At 33.1% G+C, this 17,026-nt stretch overlaps 1 protein-coding gene across 3 annotated transcripts; it reads right to left on the bottom strand.

The window, feature by feature from the left end:
• Positions 1-2,717: 2,717 nt before the first annotated feature.
• LOC18439561 (Sec14p-like phosphatidylinositol transfer family protein) lies at positions 2,718-8,275 on the bottom strand. 3 transcript variants are annotated; one of them, XM_006849733.4, is made up of 6 exons: positions 8,115-8,275; positions 7,692-7,947; positions 7,456-7,492; positions 7,236-7,353; positions 3,526-3,636; positions 2,718-3,061 (listed from the first exon to the last, which is right to left on the bottom strand). In XM_006849733.4, the coding sequence occupies exons 1-6, from the start codon at positions 8,184-8,186 to the stop codon at positions 2,918-2,920; spliced, it is 738 nt and encodes a 245-aa protein (XP_006849796.2). In that variant the 5' UTR covers positions 8,187-8,275; the 3' UTR covers positions 2,718-2,917. The 3 variants fall into 3 exon arrangements, with proteins under 3 accessions (XP_006849796.2, XP_020526238.1, XP_088720881.1); XM_020670579.2 differs by having other exon boundaries at positions 7,692-7,866; positions 8,115-8,256; XM_088864755.1 differs by lacking the exons at positions 2,718-3,061; positions 3,526-3,636 and adding an exon at positions 4,291-4,732 and having other exon boundaries at positions 8,115-8,261.
• Positions 8,276-17,026: the final 8,751 nt, after the last annotated feature.

Here is a 17,026-nt window from a genome sequence, read left to right on the forward strand (position 1 = left end):
CATTGTTTATTGACTACATCAGCAGGGATCTGGTCGCTCATAGTTATCAGTCCCAAGATCCGCAGTTGTTCGCTATGTTGCTACCCAAGATCTCGTCGCTCAAAACTGGAGTGGTTTCTTGCTATCGAAGATCAGCAGTTGTGTATTGGACGGCCCTTTCTATGTCTTGGTATTCAGTAGTTGTGAGTTGCCTCGTCTTTTCTCTCTCTTGGTATTCAGCAGTTGTGAGTTGCACCGTCTTTTCTCTCTTTTTCTTGGTATTCCATCGCTTGATGCCCCCTACACTCCAGGCCCTCTCTTTCTCTCTAAAAAAAGCTTGATGGTGGTCCATTCCTCACTGTGATTGTCCATAGTTGAATTTGATGAGGAGAAAAAGGTTTAGGGCCCCTGGCTCTATTTGGAGCTTTTACAAGGGGACCCAATGCTTTGTAAATTCGGAAGCCTTCAACAATATGCATAAAAAGTCAGGTCTGACCCACGTCAGAGAGACAGACGAGGGGTGGGTAATCGTAGGCCATGAGAGGTAAAACAGTGCCCATCACAAGAGAGGTTAAAGGTCAATATTAGAGAGTTTATTAAGAGAGAGCCCTGAGATTTCTTAGGTACGGGATGGAAACCCTGTAAATCTCTTTTTGTGATCTGTGAGCCATCCCTCTGTGAGCTCAACCGAACCCACAGTAAATTTATTCTGTATTGCTGCCTGTCTCTGTTTGAGTTGTCGACATCGTAATTACATAGAGGCCAACTTTGAAGTTGATGCTCTTGTGAGTAAATTTATTCTGTATTGCTCCCTGTCTCGTTTGAGATGTTGACATTGTAATTACATAGCGGTAAATTTATTCTGTATGGCTCCCTGTCTCGTTTCAGTTGTCGACATTGTAATTACAAAGAGGCAACTTTGAGGTTGATGCTCTTGTGAGTAAATTTATTCTGTATTGCTCACTGTCTTGTTTGAGTTGTCGACATTCATTCTGAGGCCAACTTTGAGGTTGATGCTTTTGTGAAGGGTGGTGTTCATCGTTGGTGATTGCATCCTTCACATGATTGTACCTCCTCTGAATTTTTTTGCTTATCTTATTCTTTAATAAAATTTATGACTTAAAAAAAAAAAAAGAAAAAAAGAAAAAAAAAGGAGATGTTAATCGATCATTATTGGTGATTGCATCCTTCACATAATTGTACCCCCTCTGAACCTTTTTTCTTATTTTATTCTTTAATAAAATTTGTGGTTAAAAAAAAGAAGAAGCAAAAGTTGAAATTTCCAATTCAAGTACTAAAAGATTACCATATCTTTATTCTCTTTAGTATTTTTGATAGCACTCTTAATATTCTAATATTTCTAGATGATATAGAATTTTCTATAATTTGAATTATATAAGGTTGTATGCCCTGTTTGATAGGATCATATGGTATCTTCTAATATCCCAAAAGCCCACAAATCTAGGCAATTGGGTTTCTGGAAAGAGAAACAAAGTATCAGCTACACGAAAACCCTCTTCTTCTGATAGCCACCATTGATTCAATTAGGTCAAGGTAAGAGTCTCTAAAGTCCATTAGAATCACTGGATCTTTTCTCTATCATTTGATCAACGAAAGACCAGAGATTTTGATCGTTGAGGTCTATGCGTTCTTCAATTTCGTTACAGAGAACTTGAAAGGAATCAAACCAGAGAGAATTGAGCATCTTTTGATTGGAGCTGAGCTCGATTCTGTCTCTGATATTTCTAGAAGTGTTCGATCATTTATCAATCACGGTGTTCCCCATGAAAAACTAGAGTTTTGAGCAACGTCAATCTAAAAATGATTGCTGATGAAATTGTTGGTAATCACATTTTGGAAACAGTATACAACCAAAGGTGTTCCGGCATAATTCAACGACCTCCTCGATCTCAAAATTATTATCATCCCTGGAATTGATTTTATCTTGAATTTGTCCAAAGAATGGAAGCTCAATGAGAACGTCAATCAATCAATTCCCCCATGTCTTAGGCTACACAGTCGAGCATTTGGAAATGCACTGGAATTTTTGCAGAGGAGAAGGCTTCTCTAATGATGAATTCTTCAAGATTTTAGAGGTTTATCCTCGTATTATCAGTATATACAATTAGGATATACGAAAAACAGAGCAATGTGTTTATTTAGATTTTTTAAAATTTGAATATTTAGATCCTGTTTTGTCAAACATGTAGTGCAGTATCACTTGTTCTATGCAAAAGAGGGGCCATGCGAATAACCAAAAAAAGGAACCATTAAGCTTAATAAATTAGCTATTAGATTTCATTTTTCAGCTAAAAATATAGCTCCTATGCAATCTTAAAACCTCACCTACCTTCTATTACGTGGCAAAAAAGAAAATAGTCAAGAGAGAGAACCAATTAAAGGAATAGGCTTGGACATATGTTTAGAATATTTATTAAGGAAAAGGGAAAATTAAAAAAGAATCTACGTGTGTCTCGGTCGGAATGCTAAAATCAAAATTAAAGATTCAAGAGGTGTAATATAATAATAAAATTAGGAAAAAAAATTATATAAGGTTACAATTTTAAAATGTAGAATTAAAGGTACATGAAAAATCCATCATAAAAGGTTGTTTGAAATACATTATTTAGATTGTCCATTTTCAAGATTTTCATGCGTTTATAGATCTACTTTATTTGAACTATGTTTAGAATTTAAAATTTTATAATTAAAGATAAAAGTAGATTCTCAAGCCATCCTAAAAAAAAATTTATATCAAAATTACATTTATGATAAAAGTTAGAGGTACGTTCTAATAGGATTAGGATTGTTCAAGGCTGCAACCTTATGCAAACCACTCCTATAACTGTTTTCTTAAAAATCCCTATTTTAAATAAAAAGGAACCAAAATAGTGAACATACAATGGGAAGAAATAAAGAAATAAACATTAAAATTCTGTCAAGCAGTCAGTGGCCAGTGACTAAGCTTGACATCTTGAAGAGGTGTAAGCTTGGCTCTCCCACCATATTCCTCCGGCAAAGTCCCTTCTCCTATATCTTCCAAAATTGTCCTCTTGCCTTCTTCATTTCCCACTATCACAACCTGCTTACATTAACTTTGTCAATCTCTCTCTCTAGGGGTGGCAATGGCCCGGTCTGGTCAGCCCGGCCCTAAAAAACTAGGGTTTGGGCCAAGAAATGTGGCCCTAGGGCTGGGCTAGGCCAGAGCAACTATGTCTCTACGGGCTGGGATTGGTCGAAGGCCACCCCGGTTTGGCCCGGCTTGTCTTTTGTTTTTGTTTGATTTTATTTGGCCTGGCCCGGCCCGACCCTGATAGGGCTGACTAGACTAGGATATGTCTGACTAAAAGGCTCCTTGCCAGGGCCCTAAAAAACTAGGGCTGGGGTAAACCCTGGCAAAGGAACTTTTTGGTCGGTCAAGGCTGAGCTGGGCTTGGGCCGGTCCTATGGGGACTAGGGCTAGGGTTTATCCCGGCCCATTGCCAGCCCTATATCTGCCCATAAATTAAAATTGTAGGAGAGGTAATAGGGACAATGAAAGCTTACTTTCTCTAGTGTTGCTTTCTCTAAGAAACGCGATACCATCTTCCAAACACTAACAAAAATCCATGGCATGTTTAATAGGTATAATCTTGCTAGCCGCTCAGGGTAGTATGCCTGCATCATTCCATACCACAGAAAAATAGCAAATAGAAAATGCTTGTTAGATAACATGTTTGGTTGGGTAAGAATCATTCTCAATCGTTAGTACAAAATCCGAAAAATTGAAGTACGTCACAATATTTGAGAAATTTTATTTTAAACTTTGTAAGCAGTCAATGATACATCCCTAACCACCTAATTTCACATCCACTAGTCAATAATGATTGTAATATTTTTGTGCCAAAAATAAATAATCTTACTATATGCATTTCTATTTAAAGATATTAGATATAAAGGACTTCATCATTCATATAAAGGTCATGGCACAAAGTTTTAAAAAATGGATCAACGATGACCCTCTGGATTTTCAATCCGGTTTGGGGTATTGACGATCTAAAAGAAAAATTTGAATTTACAAAATTAAGTGGTGTCGGTTTTGATCACTTCTCTGACACAATCGACCATTTATGTCAGAGAACTGGTCGAAACCGGTTAAAACATGCTGTCTAATGATTAAAACAAACAACATTAAAAAAATATGGTTCTGTAAGAGAACCGGTACGAACTAATCAGTTCATAGGGGAAACCAGCCGATTCCCAATATTTTAAGTGATCCATATCGGCCTAATTGATTCTTGATGCGGATTGGGCAGTTCGATCCATATTACCAATTTTTTAAACCTTGTGATGCCCTTTTCATTCATAAATGTATCAAAACGTATATTCAATAGGCATTTTTCATAGAATGCATACATAATGGAATTTAGTGCCCACTTTTCAATAATTCAAAAAGGCACATTGAAACGAAAATGGCATGGGGCCTTGGTGTTAGTATTGCCGAGCCCCATGAAGAGGTCTTCCATTCTCACCAAAGGGTAGGGGCCCAAATCCTTGCTAACTCATCACTTTTTTCCGTTCTCACCATTCCAACCGAAGGGTTGGGGCCAAATCCTTTTTCTATTCTCCCGATTCCAACCGAAGGGTTGGGGCCAAATCCTCATTGACTCACCATTTTTCCAAATTTTCAGGATATCCCGTCTCTGACAGATGGCCGTTTTAACTAACTAATCAGAAATACAAAGCTAGCTGAAAGAGGAAGGAAAATCACCCACTGCACCAAACCATCAAACCATTCTCAGTAACGTAACTTGTGGAGCCAAAGCCAACGAGAATGAGTGGAGTTTAAACGAGTTTCGTTCTATGCTAGTAAGCTCGTTTCTAGTAGCGCTCAACGAAAACAAGTTAATTCCTACGAAGGGTAGGGGTCCCCTCTCCACTGACACACTAAAAAACGAAAAAAGAAAAAAATGGCATATTGGATATTCTGACAATATATAACAAACGTTGTAAAACTCGAATCACGAATATTAGATTGTAGGCGATTTGATGATATAGATGTGCCAAATGTTTTCTTCATAAAATCAATTTTTATTTTTTAAAATTCATTGATTTTTTTTGTATTTATGATCTCCGTGTTAGAGATTATGTCCTTAAAAATTGGGTAAAAAATCAATCTTAAAAATAGAATTTTAAGAGTCGACTCATTTATATATGGACTCATAGAAACCATGTCCTTCTAGAAAACAAAACTTGTCGTCCAATAGGTTCAAATTTTGCATTTGGTGCTACGGTCCTGGAATTTGGGATTTTTATGATCTGAATTTTTTCAAATAATTTTTTATTCACCTTATAACTAATAAAAAATAAAAAAAGAAGAACAAGATTTTGAACCCCAAACAATCCCATAAAATGTGCCGTCCAAATTCAATCGGATTCTCTTTATGAATTTAGAGATCATCAAATCAAATATTTTGTTCTTCTAAATTGATCTTAGAATGAGATAAAGATGATATGCGATTTCTAGGGTCCAACAAATCCCTAACATTTCATAATCAAGTGCACAATTCTTTCCCAAAGGACCGCCTAAAATTTCCCATATTAGCTCGTATTACCTGTGTTGGGAGGTGTGAAATGAAGGATGTTTCTCACAATTACAGGAAGGTTGGGTTCTGTATAAGGTTGAGGCTCCGAACAATTAAAGTAAGGCGTGCTTCTAAATGGTATCAAATATGATTTTTCAGTACCCAAAATCTTTGCAATGACCTTCAAATCTATTTCATCTCTAATTACAAAGTTTAATGTTTCAAAAATGGTGTAGATTGAGCTGATGTGTAAACACTTGAAAATATTAAAAATTGACGGCCTATATAATGTATTACAAGAAGCACTATTTTTCAGACTTGAAGTCTATTTTTTTTCACGGCTATGCATCTCGAGGTGATCAATTTGAGATTTTTTTGACATCAAAACAAACTTTTCTAATAAATTTTTGAGGTGCGCCTTAACTTGATTGTTTAGAGCCTCAACCTCGTATAAACTTTTTTTTTTACAAAAAAACATTTTCAATTTAAGTTGTAAGTTTCCCATAAACAAAACTAGATGATAAACAACGACCTAATACGAGATACCAAAGAATCAAGTTGAATTATTATGAACTGAAGAATTTAAAATAAGGATCACCCACTTGCCGACCTCAATGTAGATCAACTGGGAATTATTATGAACTGAAGAATTTAAAATAAGGATCACCACTTGCCGACCTAAATGTAGATCAACTGGATTAACAATCTGGACGAGTGATCTAGAAAGCTTAAAAAAATAAAAATAAAATAATAATAATAATAAAAATCCTAAGTTTGTGCCGTTAGAAGTGGGCTTCGAATCTCCAAAGTACAAACTAATGCATTGCAACTACATGCGCTATCGAAAAAGCCGCTATAGTCATATGACATATGATTTATATATTATATCTTATATTAAATTTGGAATTGGTCTAAGCATGGGGTGAGGATGTTAAACTTTTCTTTAATCCCTCCCAAGCCTCGTTAAAGGACATAGGCTGTGTTAGTTAGGCAATTAACATAAAATTTTATCAAAACTTATGCGAGTTGGTCCAAGAGGAAAGCTAAAAAATGACAAGGTCTATGCCCAAAAAGACATATACAGACTAAAAAGCCTCATTGAGGATATGATTTTTGATAAAACAGAATGACGGATCCTGATTCATATAATCGATCCCAAATAGTTGAAAAAAAAAAATGGTAATAATAAAAGCAATCCGATATTAAATTCAGAATTGCGGATTCCTAATAGGAGCAGACACCATACTTAATCGTAAGCAATTCAAATATCTCCTTGTCAAATCTTCTGGTGGAGAGGGCTAAGGCAAACAAAGTTATATAACCCCCTCAAGTGTTTCAAAAATCGAAATTGGGTCAACCCCCTCGGCATCCGATTCTCTCTCTTGGGGTCAAACTTGGGTTATTATTGAGTTTAATCGGGTTATATGTAACAACAAAATCAAAATAAAATTAAAAAAAAAACTAAAAAAAGGAAGATCCGACCCTAGTGGGCCTCCACAAAGAGGAGCCTCCTGATGATGAGTCCGATTAGGTGATTCCAAGTCAGCTCGGGTGATTAAAACTCCTATCTCATCCATTCCATATGGTTGTGAAATTGAGTGTTTGTGCATATCTAAGAGTTTTATGATAATGCTTGATAGTTAATAAGAAACCTCATTGCTGACGAAAAAAATTCATTGAAAAAAAACTTACCTGTAAAAATTGAAAACCAGTAATCAATGCGCGAGGGTCAATGTTCTGGAGAGTGAGACTCTCGAGGTCAAGGATTGCTACTAATTTTTCATCTCCCTTCTCTTCTCCACTAAACGAACTGAAAAAAAAAATTCACCCAAAAGTATATTAGGAAAAAAAAAAGGAAAAAAAGTAATGTGTCAAATAAAAAATAAGATTTTCAAACGTGATTTTATTTTACCTGGCAATGGTCTTGTCGAGCAAATGAACCACAAACTCTGGTGTCAAAATTAAAAATAAGAGAAACTTTATACAGTGCTTTCTTCTTGAAAGGATGAGAAAAAGAAAACAAACAATGAACACACACACACACACAAAATAAAAAAAATAAAAAAAATAATAATAAAATTCAAATTAAAGAAAGCAAGAGAAATAAATGGAAAGATGGAAGGAAAATTAAAAGGATATGTAATTTACTCTTGAACTGTAAGTGATCTTTTGAAGGGAAATGCTTTCTTGCAAGAACAATGAGGAGAGAGTAGCCATTTTTTGAGAGGCCCTGCAAATAGATTTTCTTGCTCTCTAGTTCTTGGAGAACCTCGTCATCTGGTATATGACCACGTGGCACAAAATCAGCCCTCCATTTCGCCCACTGCACGAACATACGAGCTGCCTTCTCAGGGTCCATTGACCTTGCCACTAAGAACCTCATGAGAGTTGCATCTTTTTGTTTCTGAAAAGTGGTTTAGAGAGAGAAAGAGAGATTTTGATGTCGGAGCATTGGTGAAATGGCTATGAGAGAGAGTGTGCACATTCACATTTCTGTAAAAAATCCCATTTTTCTCGATTGAGTTTCTGGTGTGGTGCAGCATGAATTCTAGAGAGAGAGAGAGATCTTACCTCTACTGAAGAACCTAACTTCTTAATTGAATTTCTCATGCGTTGAACTGCAATTTGATGGCTTTCTTCCATCTGAGCTTGAGGGCTGTGTGGTCTGATTGATCCTCAGTAATGTTCGTTGACCTAAAACTCCCACCCCTATCTCCATTTATAAACACCTGTTTAACTGGAAAGTAATAATAAAATTATTAGGAATGGGGATCAAATATACTATGCTCCCTTGGGAGTATATACTATACTTCTAGTCCCTCGGGCAAAACACTAATTTGCTTGACCTTTTTTATTTGGAATATTGGGATCCATCTAATTACAAATTTATAACTAAATGATTATTTTCCAAAAAAAAAAAAAAAGGACTATGAACTCTTAAACATCTAGATTGTTCCTCCCAAAACTTGGATGGTTCGAGAAGAATCTTGGGATGCCACTTTCTTAGGCTGATAGAAATATACCATATATACCACTGTTGTATCGTAGTATAATGCAATCAAATTTCTAGAAAACCATTTTTGTAGTATTTGCATGACTCAAAATTTTACACACACACTCTATTCATCTCAATAATCAATCAAAAAAAAATTCAATTTGAATCCTAGATATGATCAAAATGAGTCATCTCCAACAACGAATCTATACCATTCATTTGGTGAATTTTTACAAACTCAAAATCATTTTTCTCTTTTTTAACATTGTTCGTCTAATGATAATAAAGCCATTTAAAAATTTTAGAAAAAAAAAAATCCTTCTAAGTCCTAGATCCAAGCATCTTATCAAAATGGATGGCCTGTGTTAATTGGGCTAGAAAAATACTTTCTAGGTTTCATATCAAATTTTTGTTTGTCGTGATTGTTCATTAGAATGTAAAGAGTGTATATTTTAAAATTTGAATAAAACAAATGACCCTAACATGGTTTTTGAAGATTGTTGCATTATATTACTATATAACTGTTGCATGAAAGCATGCCTATATATATATATATATATATATATATATATATATATATATATATATATATATATATATATATATAGGATTTTGTTAGGTTACACCACTGGGTGGTGTAGACCCTTAAAGTGCTCAACATTTTTATACACTAAAATCCCCCTTGAATTGTAATACAAATTTTTTCAAGTAGAGACATTTTTTTTCATTTAGAATGGTAGAATTGATATTTTTATAAAAAAATAATAACATTATATTAGTAGTTAAAAACAATTAATGCATCTTGTGGATGATGTCATATACCATATCAGTGATGTCATTATCCACTATTGTTAATAAATGCTTTTGTTTCTATTAGAAATTTTTAGTTAATCATTAACTAATTACTTAAAATATTCTTAAGTAAAAAGTTACTATACTATAGGATAAGGGTATCTAAATATCTATAAATATTGAACATTTTAAAGGTCTAACAAAACCTATATATATATATATATATATATATATATATATATATATATATATATATATATATATATATATATATATATATATTGGTTGTAGGGTTCTAAAGATTACATCCCAAATTTTGGTGCGTAAAAAAAGGTATTTGGTAGTGTAATTTTTGACCCAGTCGAACAAATGCACAGTATATTCTTTGGCTGGGATAAAATAAGAAATAGGACAAAGAAAAAGTTCATTTCACATGTGACTTAGATTAAATTAAAAATTTATCACTTGGTCAGCACTACATTTAATAAACCAAAAGATTTGTGTTCCCTATATAACATATACTAGTTTTACTGTTACAATTAAGGAAAAGTATACAATGAGAATGCTTATCTTTGGTACAAGATGGTCACAATTAAATTTGATTATTGGATTGACTGCATTTATTCTCTTGACTAAGCTCAAACTTCAAATTTTTTTTTTTCGAACTTTACGACATACTCAAACTATTAGATTTCTCTAAGTAAATGTGACATCAAAAATAAATAGTCTCATTAAATATAATCCCTACAATTAAAACCCTAATTAGACGTATCACTAGAGTTTAAACTATGAGAATTTAACCTACTCAATCAGCTACCAATTCATAGGTCTGTGCATTTGCTAGATGAAAATAACATCCCAAGACATGATCCGAATTTTAAATAAGGGAAATTTGTTATATTACAGTTAAGGTATTAACAATTTGACATTCCATCCATATGTTTTAGTTTAATTTCAAAATACCCACCAAAACACAGAAAAAAAAGAAAAGTTATAAAATATAAATAGTTGAAAAATGAGATATATTTTTGATAAATTTTCCTTTAAATAATTATATATAAGTGTTTGCGTACTCAAAATCTTATTTTTTTCCAAAAGTACTTATCAACCGTTCTAAAATAAGAGATTTAAAAAATCTCCTTAAGTTGGTCTTTTGCTCTGGGAAGTAGAGGTACAATGTGATCTATGGGAGCACACTGTGTGCCTCACAATTTGAAGGGAAAGAATCTGGTTGATGAGAAGCAGACAAGAAAAGGCAAGCAAAAGGAATCAACTCGTGGTAAACACAATTTACGTCGACGAAAGTACCCCTTGAACATTTCTTGAATGCATAACGCATCCTTTTCAAATTATGAAGTAGTAGTACACTTTTCTTTCTCAATGTAGTGGTCTACACTAATGTTGTCGTTTGGAGTCTTTAATAGTTTTAATAGTTTAGGGAGAAAAATAAAGTAATTTGGTGTTTCGAAAGATTCAATAAACAACGATTATGAATTTTTTTAAAAAATAATTAATATAAATAAATTAAATATTTATATATAAATATATTAAATCATATAAAAAATTAAAACTAAAAAAAAATAAAAAAATTTATATAGCCATTTCTTTGCTAGCCGAAGCATACCCAAATATGGTCGAAGCAGTCCGAATCTGACTGAACCAACGGCACTAAGTTTTGCTTCACTTCGATTTATTCCTAAAATCCAAAAGCTCGGCCTCTTTGGCGGAAGCGAAAAGAATTTGATAAAATCAGTCTACACTTGTAAATTGCCACTCATAAATTTATGCTATCTCAAATCATCATCATAGCCTTCTCTATGATTTTCTTTTGAATTATTTTTGCCTCATACAAATGTGGTTTTTTTTATTAAAGTTTTTAAAACAAAAAGTTTTAGAGAAATTTCTCTTATAACTACAATTAAATATTTTCAAACAAATATCTACGAATAGTAATCTATAGAGGTCAGCTTGTATGCATATTGTTCTTACGTGCTGTTGCACTGAGAAATCGGCATGTTACAAATTTAGATTATTCTTTTTGACCTTTCTTCTCATATCTCACCAAAAAAGTACTTGTGAGTTGTGACACTTAAAATTCCACCTCCCCATCTTTAAATAATCTACAAAAGCATCATGGAAAATATCTATTGAGATTTTCATTTTTAACTCTCGTAGCTCTATCAAGTTGTGACATTTGTATCTATTTACTTTGTGAGCATAAATAAATATTTCTATAAAGAAATTAGATACCAAAGAGACCTAAGTCTTAAAACAATTCAAAATTTATTTTTTTTCTCTTTTAAAAAGAGTCATCAAATTCTTAAATAACTCCCAAAAGGAAAATAGTTTCATGTGGGCTGAACTGTAATTCTATAATATGCGGTTCAGAGGTATAAAGCATCCAATTTAAAAATGGATGTAAATAGGTGGTCTATCTAAAAACAAATGTAACTAACGGTCAAAATGTTTTTTTAATATAATTATTATTTTTAATTTTTAATTTTATTTTGTTTTCATACTCATGATCTCCATGCTAAAGATTATATATTCTTTAAAAATTAGGATAGAAACCGTTTGCTTCCTAAAAATCCGGATAAAAGAATATTCCCAAATTAGTCTTGTGTCTATTGGAGTAAGTGCATAGTACACTCGTGGAGGAGCATAGTATACTCTCCCATGACATTGACACGACTTCTTGTGGGGATACCATATCGTTTTCGTTGTCAAACTTTATGCAAGATATGAAAAGGTGGTCCCATTCTTTAGGTTCGGACATATGGAGGTTTGGGATTAGGTGTATCACTAATCCACCCTTTAAAATCCATTTTGCAAATAGATATCTAGTCCAAATTTTTGGAGGTGTTATCACCTTAAACATCGCTGAATTTTCAAAGAGGGAAAAAAAAAGGAAGAAAAATAAAGTAAGAAATGAATTTTAAGTCTTACAAATGGTCTATTTTGTTCATTTTAGTTCTTCAAAGTTCATTATGAATTAATTTGAAGTTTCAAATTCATTGATCTAAAGTGAAAATGGATCTTATAGTTATCTCAAATACGAGAAACCTTTTCTTTAGCAAAAAGGAGCAGGAGCATATTATTCGTTTACTCCCTTGAGTACCCCAATATGTAACATCTTCGTCAATCTAGTGACCAGTCTTAAACAAAAAAAAAAAAAAAAAAAAAAAAAAAGAAAAGAAAAGAAAAGGGCTACTCCATGTATACCTAAAAAAAATATCGTTCTAACACTCAACAAAGACGATTATGCTATAACTTAAGGGGAAAGGTTTCTATACTTCTCCTACAGCATAGAAGATCTATGCTTCCCCTACCATCTAGCCATCCAATTTTGATTAAGAGAGCCACTCACCGTTTGAAGTTAGATCCGATGTCTCAAAGTATTTTATTTTTAGTGTTTTTTATAAAAATTTTATGATTATGAAATTTGGTACATGCCTTTTTCTCATTGGAGTACAACTATAAAAAATATTAAAAATAAATTTTTGATAACATATAATGACCAAAATACCCCTTGAATATTTCAGGGGTATTTTAGTCATTTTATTTTATTGAAAATATATTTTTTATATTTTTTGCTAATGCAAGTTTAATAGAAGATTGGATGTCCAAAATTTGATATCAAAATAGTTTATAAAAAAAAAATTTAAAATAAAATAGTGTGGAGACATGACATTGTGATTGGGGCAATCTTAGCCCTGCATTCAGAATGGATGGTTGGATAAGGGAAAGCATATAAGTTTTATACAGTAGGAGAAGCATAGAATACTTGCCCTAACTTAAGAGCATGTAAATTTAGTTTTTTAAATACACATTTGATAAATTTTAGGTGGATCCCAAAAATATCATAGCGTCTAAGTAGTTCCTTTGGCAAAGGGAACACGTGTATAATGTGATCACAGTGCAGGTCATGTTCATCATTATCATTATCATCAAAGTTTTTTTTCAACTATTTGAGATCGGCTGTAGGAATCTTGGTCCGCTATTTTGCTCTATCAAGGGCCATACCCTCAGTGAGTCCATAAATCCCCATATTTTTTCTTACTACTTTCAACCGTTTCCTTTAGACCTACCGCTTGTCCTTATTGAGCCTTACACTTGAACCAACTTGCACCTCCTAACAGTTGTTATATTGGGTCTCGTTACATATGGTTAGCTTACCTAAGTCTAATTTATCTCATCTTATCGCCTATTGGAGGTCCACGAAAGTTATCTCAAATGTATTCATTTCGAATTTTATCCGCTCTTGTCTTGCCACTCATTCATCTCAACATCCTCATCTCGTACTGCAGGCTCAGTTGTAGACCCAATATTGAAATGAAAAATATAGGTTATAAAAAAGGGTACAGTTTGTATAGGGCCTAGGCTCTAACCAATCAAATTAGAGCCTACCTTCAAATAGTGTCCAAAAATGTGGTTTCATTACTGTAATTTTTTGTGATAGCCTTAAAGTATATTTTTCTATTTATTTATAAAGCTCAAAGCTTAAAAAATAGTGTAGATCGATAGATCTATGAAAATTTGAAAATCTTGAAAATTGACCGTCTAAAAATGCGTTATAAAAAACACTATTTCCAAAACTTGAAATCCATTTTTTTCTCATGTCCATGCATCTTGATGTCGAGATGATCAATTTGAAGATCTTTGAGCATCAAAACAAACCTCTTCTAGTGAACTTTTGGAGGTAGGTCCAAATTTGATTGTTTAAAGGTAGAGGTAGGCTCTATATGAACTTTTCCCAAGGAAAAGTATCCACGAGAGATGCAATACTTAGTATACAAATCGCACCCTTTAGTATTTTACACTTTTGAAAGTGCGGGTGTTTCAAAATTAAGTCAATCAGTAAGGGTGAGGCCCTAAACAGTCAAATTAAGGCATACATCCAAAATTTACTAGAAGAGGTTTTTTGATGTCCAAAAATCCTCAAATCGATCATCTCGACCTCAAGATGTATGGCCATGAGAAAAAATGAATTCAAGTCTTGGAAATAATGCATCCTGTAATGTATTTTATGGACCATCAAATTTTTAAGAGTTCCAAGTATTCATAGATCTATTTGATCTACACTATTTTTAAAAGCTTTAGATGAAAACAAATTTTCAGGCCATCACAACTATTTCCAATACTAAAATGACATTTTTTGTTTAGGGTCTCAGCCTTATACAAACCACACACAATTTAACCACACACAATTTTAAATAGCTCATCTCACATAGGTATTTTAGTTTCCACGGTATTTTCAGTTTTGGATTGCTTCTTGTTTCTTTTTTTTCTTTTTTCTTTTCAATCTCTTGCTTCAACTTTTTTTTCCTTTCTCATCTTACATTGGACCATCTCTCTCTACGTTTTCTTTTCCTTTTTTGCTTTGCCTCTTGTTTGATGACTGAATTTTTCGATCCTGATTGATGATCAAGTTTTTCGTTGCTCGATCATGTTTAATGATTGAGTTTTCCGTTACTCAATCCTATTGGATGATGAAGTTTTTCGTTATTCCATCATGTGTGATGATCGAGTTCTTTTCATAACTCGATCCTATCTGATCCGGAAGCCTGTTGATTTATTGTTATGTGAGACTACTCTGTTCGAGGTGTCGGTTTTTTATGATCGCTAATTTGCAGCTGCTCAAGCTTCTTCTGTTCTTGATTTGTTTCTAAGGCATGCTTTCAGTTGTTCAAACTCAAGTTTGACGGGGGGTGTGGAAATTATAGAAACCTACACCTATTTTTTCATACAATATTTTTCTTCTTTTTATGCGTACCTATATTAGGAAGGTGCTTCATTGCATATGTTATTTTCTTTAGTAGTCTACAATTTTGTAACCCTATAAATTGGAACTCTTGTTCATATCTTTAATTAACTTTGAAACACATCTTCCATCCGAGGTTAAAGCCCAAATATATAGAAATGCTGTTTGTCACGGGTACTTTCGTGGTTTCAACACCCAACATCAAACCAGCATATCCTTTGCAAGCCCTTGCAACAGTGTTATTTTAAGATTTTACGTTCCAAAAAGGCATCTATAATGACAAATGCTATCAACCTAGTATGACTTAATGTATTAGAAGTTCTTAAAGCATCATAGCAAACATAATCCGTTGAAAGTAATATTTAAAAAATTGTCGATCCCGATTGGAATCAATCAATCCAGATTGGAAAGAACCATCCTATCAGAATCTATTCCTGTAATATATCGGGAACTGGTTGTATCACCCTTAGAATCAGTGATTCCACTGTAGTGGATCACTGATTCGCTTAAGTGGAATTAATGATTCCACTTTTCAACCACAACCAATGCACTTTGTTCACTGGTTTTCATTGTTCCGTCAATTTTATATCCACACACGATACTTTTCGGAGAATTATTGCTGTCAAATTAATGAAAAATAGTTATAAAGTCTATACTCAATTAATTATGAGTAACAATATGAGATTTGTGTATTGAAAATGGGGTTTTTTGAAAGTTTTGTAGAAATCCGCCTTTTTTGAGATAGCATCGATTTATAGCCAAATTTTCTGAAAAGGTATTTTTATTTGAAGATAATTGAATCCTACATAGTATTCTCCTTCAATTTTGTTCGATTAAGCAACAATTCCCCATTGATTTTGCTTCCAAAGGCAAAAGAAACTGAAAAGTTGCTAAATTTTAACAGTCAACCAAAATTGATGATGTGCAGATTTGGGTTATTTTGATCCAATTTCAGAGGGTTTATGATCTACAGAGATTCAGCTATGATATGAATGTACCACATGTTTTAGGGTTCCGCCGTCCTAATATTTTCCTCCACAAATTTGAATCAAATTTCTTGAAATTTGATTAAGAATGATCATAGTGAACCTGTATTCCTAATTACAAATCCAATACAATCGATAAAAATCGAAACGAGCATGGATTTTGAGCCATTACTGCGGACTAGTTTTTGGGGATTTTGAGAACTTGTGTTTTGAAAATTAATAATTTTTTAATAAAATTTGGGGCATATGATGCATATAGATTTATTGATTCATATGGTGTGTGTTGCTTTTTTTATTTTGATATCGTTATTTAATATTGATTCATAAGGGGTTTTATAAATCTTATACTATGGAAGGGTTTTTTTAATAATTTTTTAATCATTTGGATGCAATATTATAAAAGTAAAATATAATTAATAATTACACCTACACCCAAACAAGGAAACAACATTTTAGTAATCATATATTTTTATAAATAATGAAAGTACATAATGAACCACCACCAATTTTAAAAAAAAAAAACTTAAAAAATACTACTTTTGTAAAGTTCTAGTGATTTTTTGAGGCTAAAACTAACCGATCTAATCGATTCTCCGATCCACATACATAGTTTATGGGGTTCCGATCTGTTTTTTTAACCTTTATTGAAAGCAACAAATTACACACTCACATCTGCCAAATACGAAATAGGCGAACAAGGCAGATAAGAAAAATTCAATCAAATGAACCACATCTGTGCAACAAACAACTTATACAAGGAGACTATTCTCAAACAGGACATCACTGAAGCATTAAGGAGTTAAATTATGTTCGACAAATTGCACTTGGGGTTCTAACACGCACACATACTTATCAAGCATAAAAACCACAACTACAAACAGTACTAAACCATGTATAACAATCGTAAGAACAACAGTGAGGCATCCCCAACTTCAAAGTTAAAAGGTAA

This window comes from Amborella trichopoda, chromosome 4, assembly GCF_054954075.1.
Source record: "Amborella trichopoda isolate Santa Cruz 75 chromosome 4, AtrichopodaSantaCruz75HAP2 v2.0, whole genome shotgun sequence".
Lineage (NCBI taxonomy): Eukaryota > Viridiplantae > Streptophyta > Magnoliopsida > Amborellales > Amborellaceae > Amborella > Amborella trichopoda.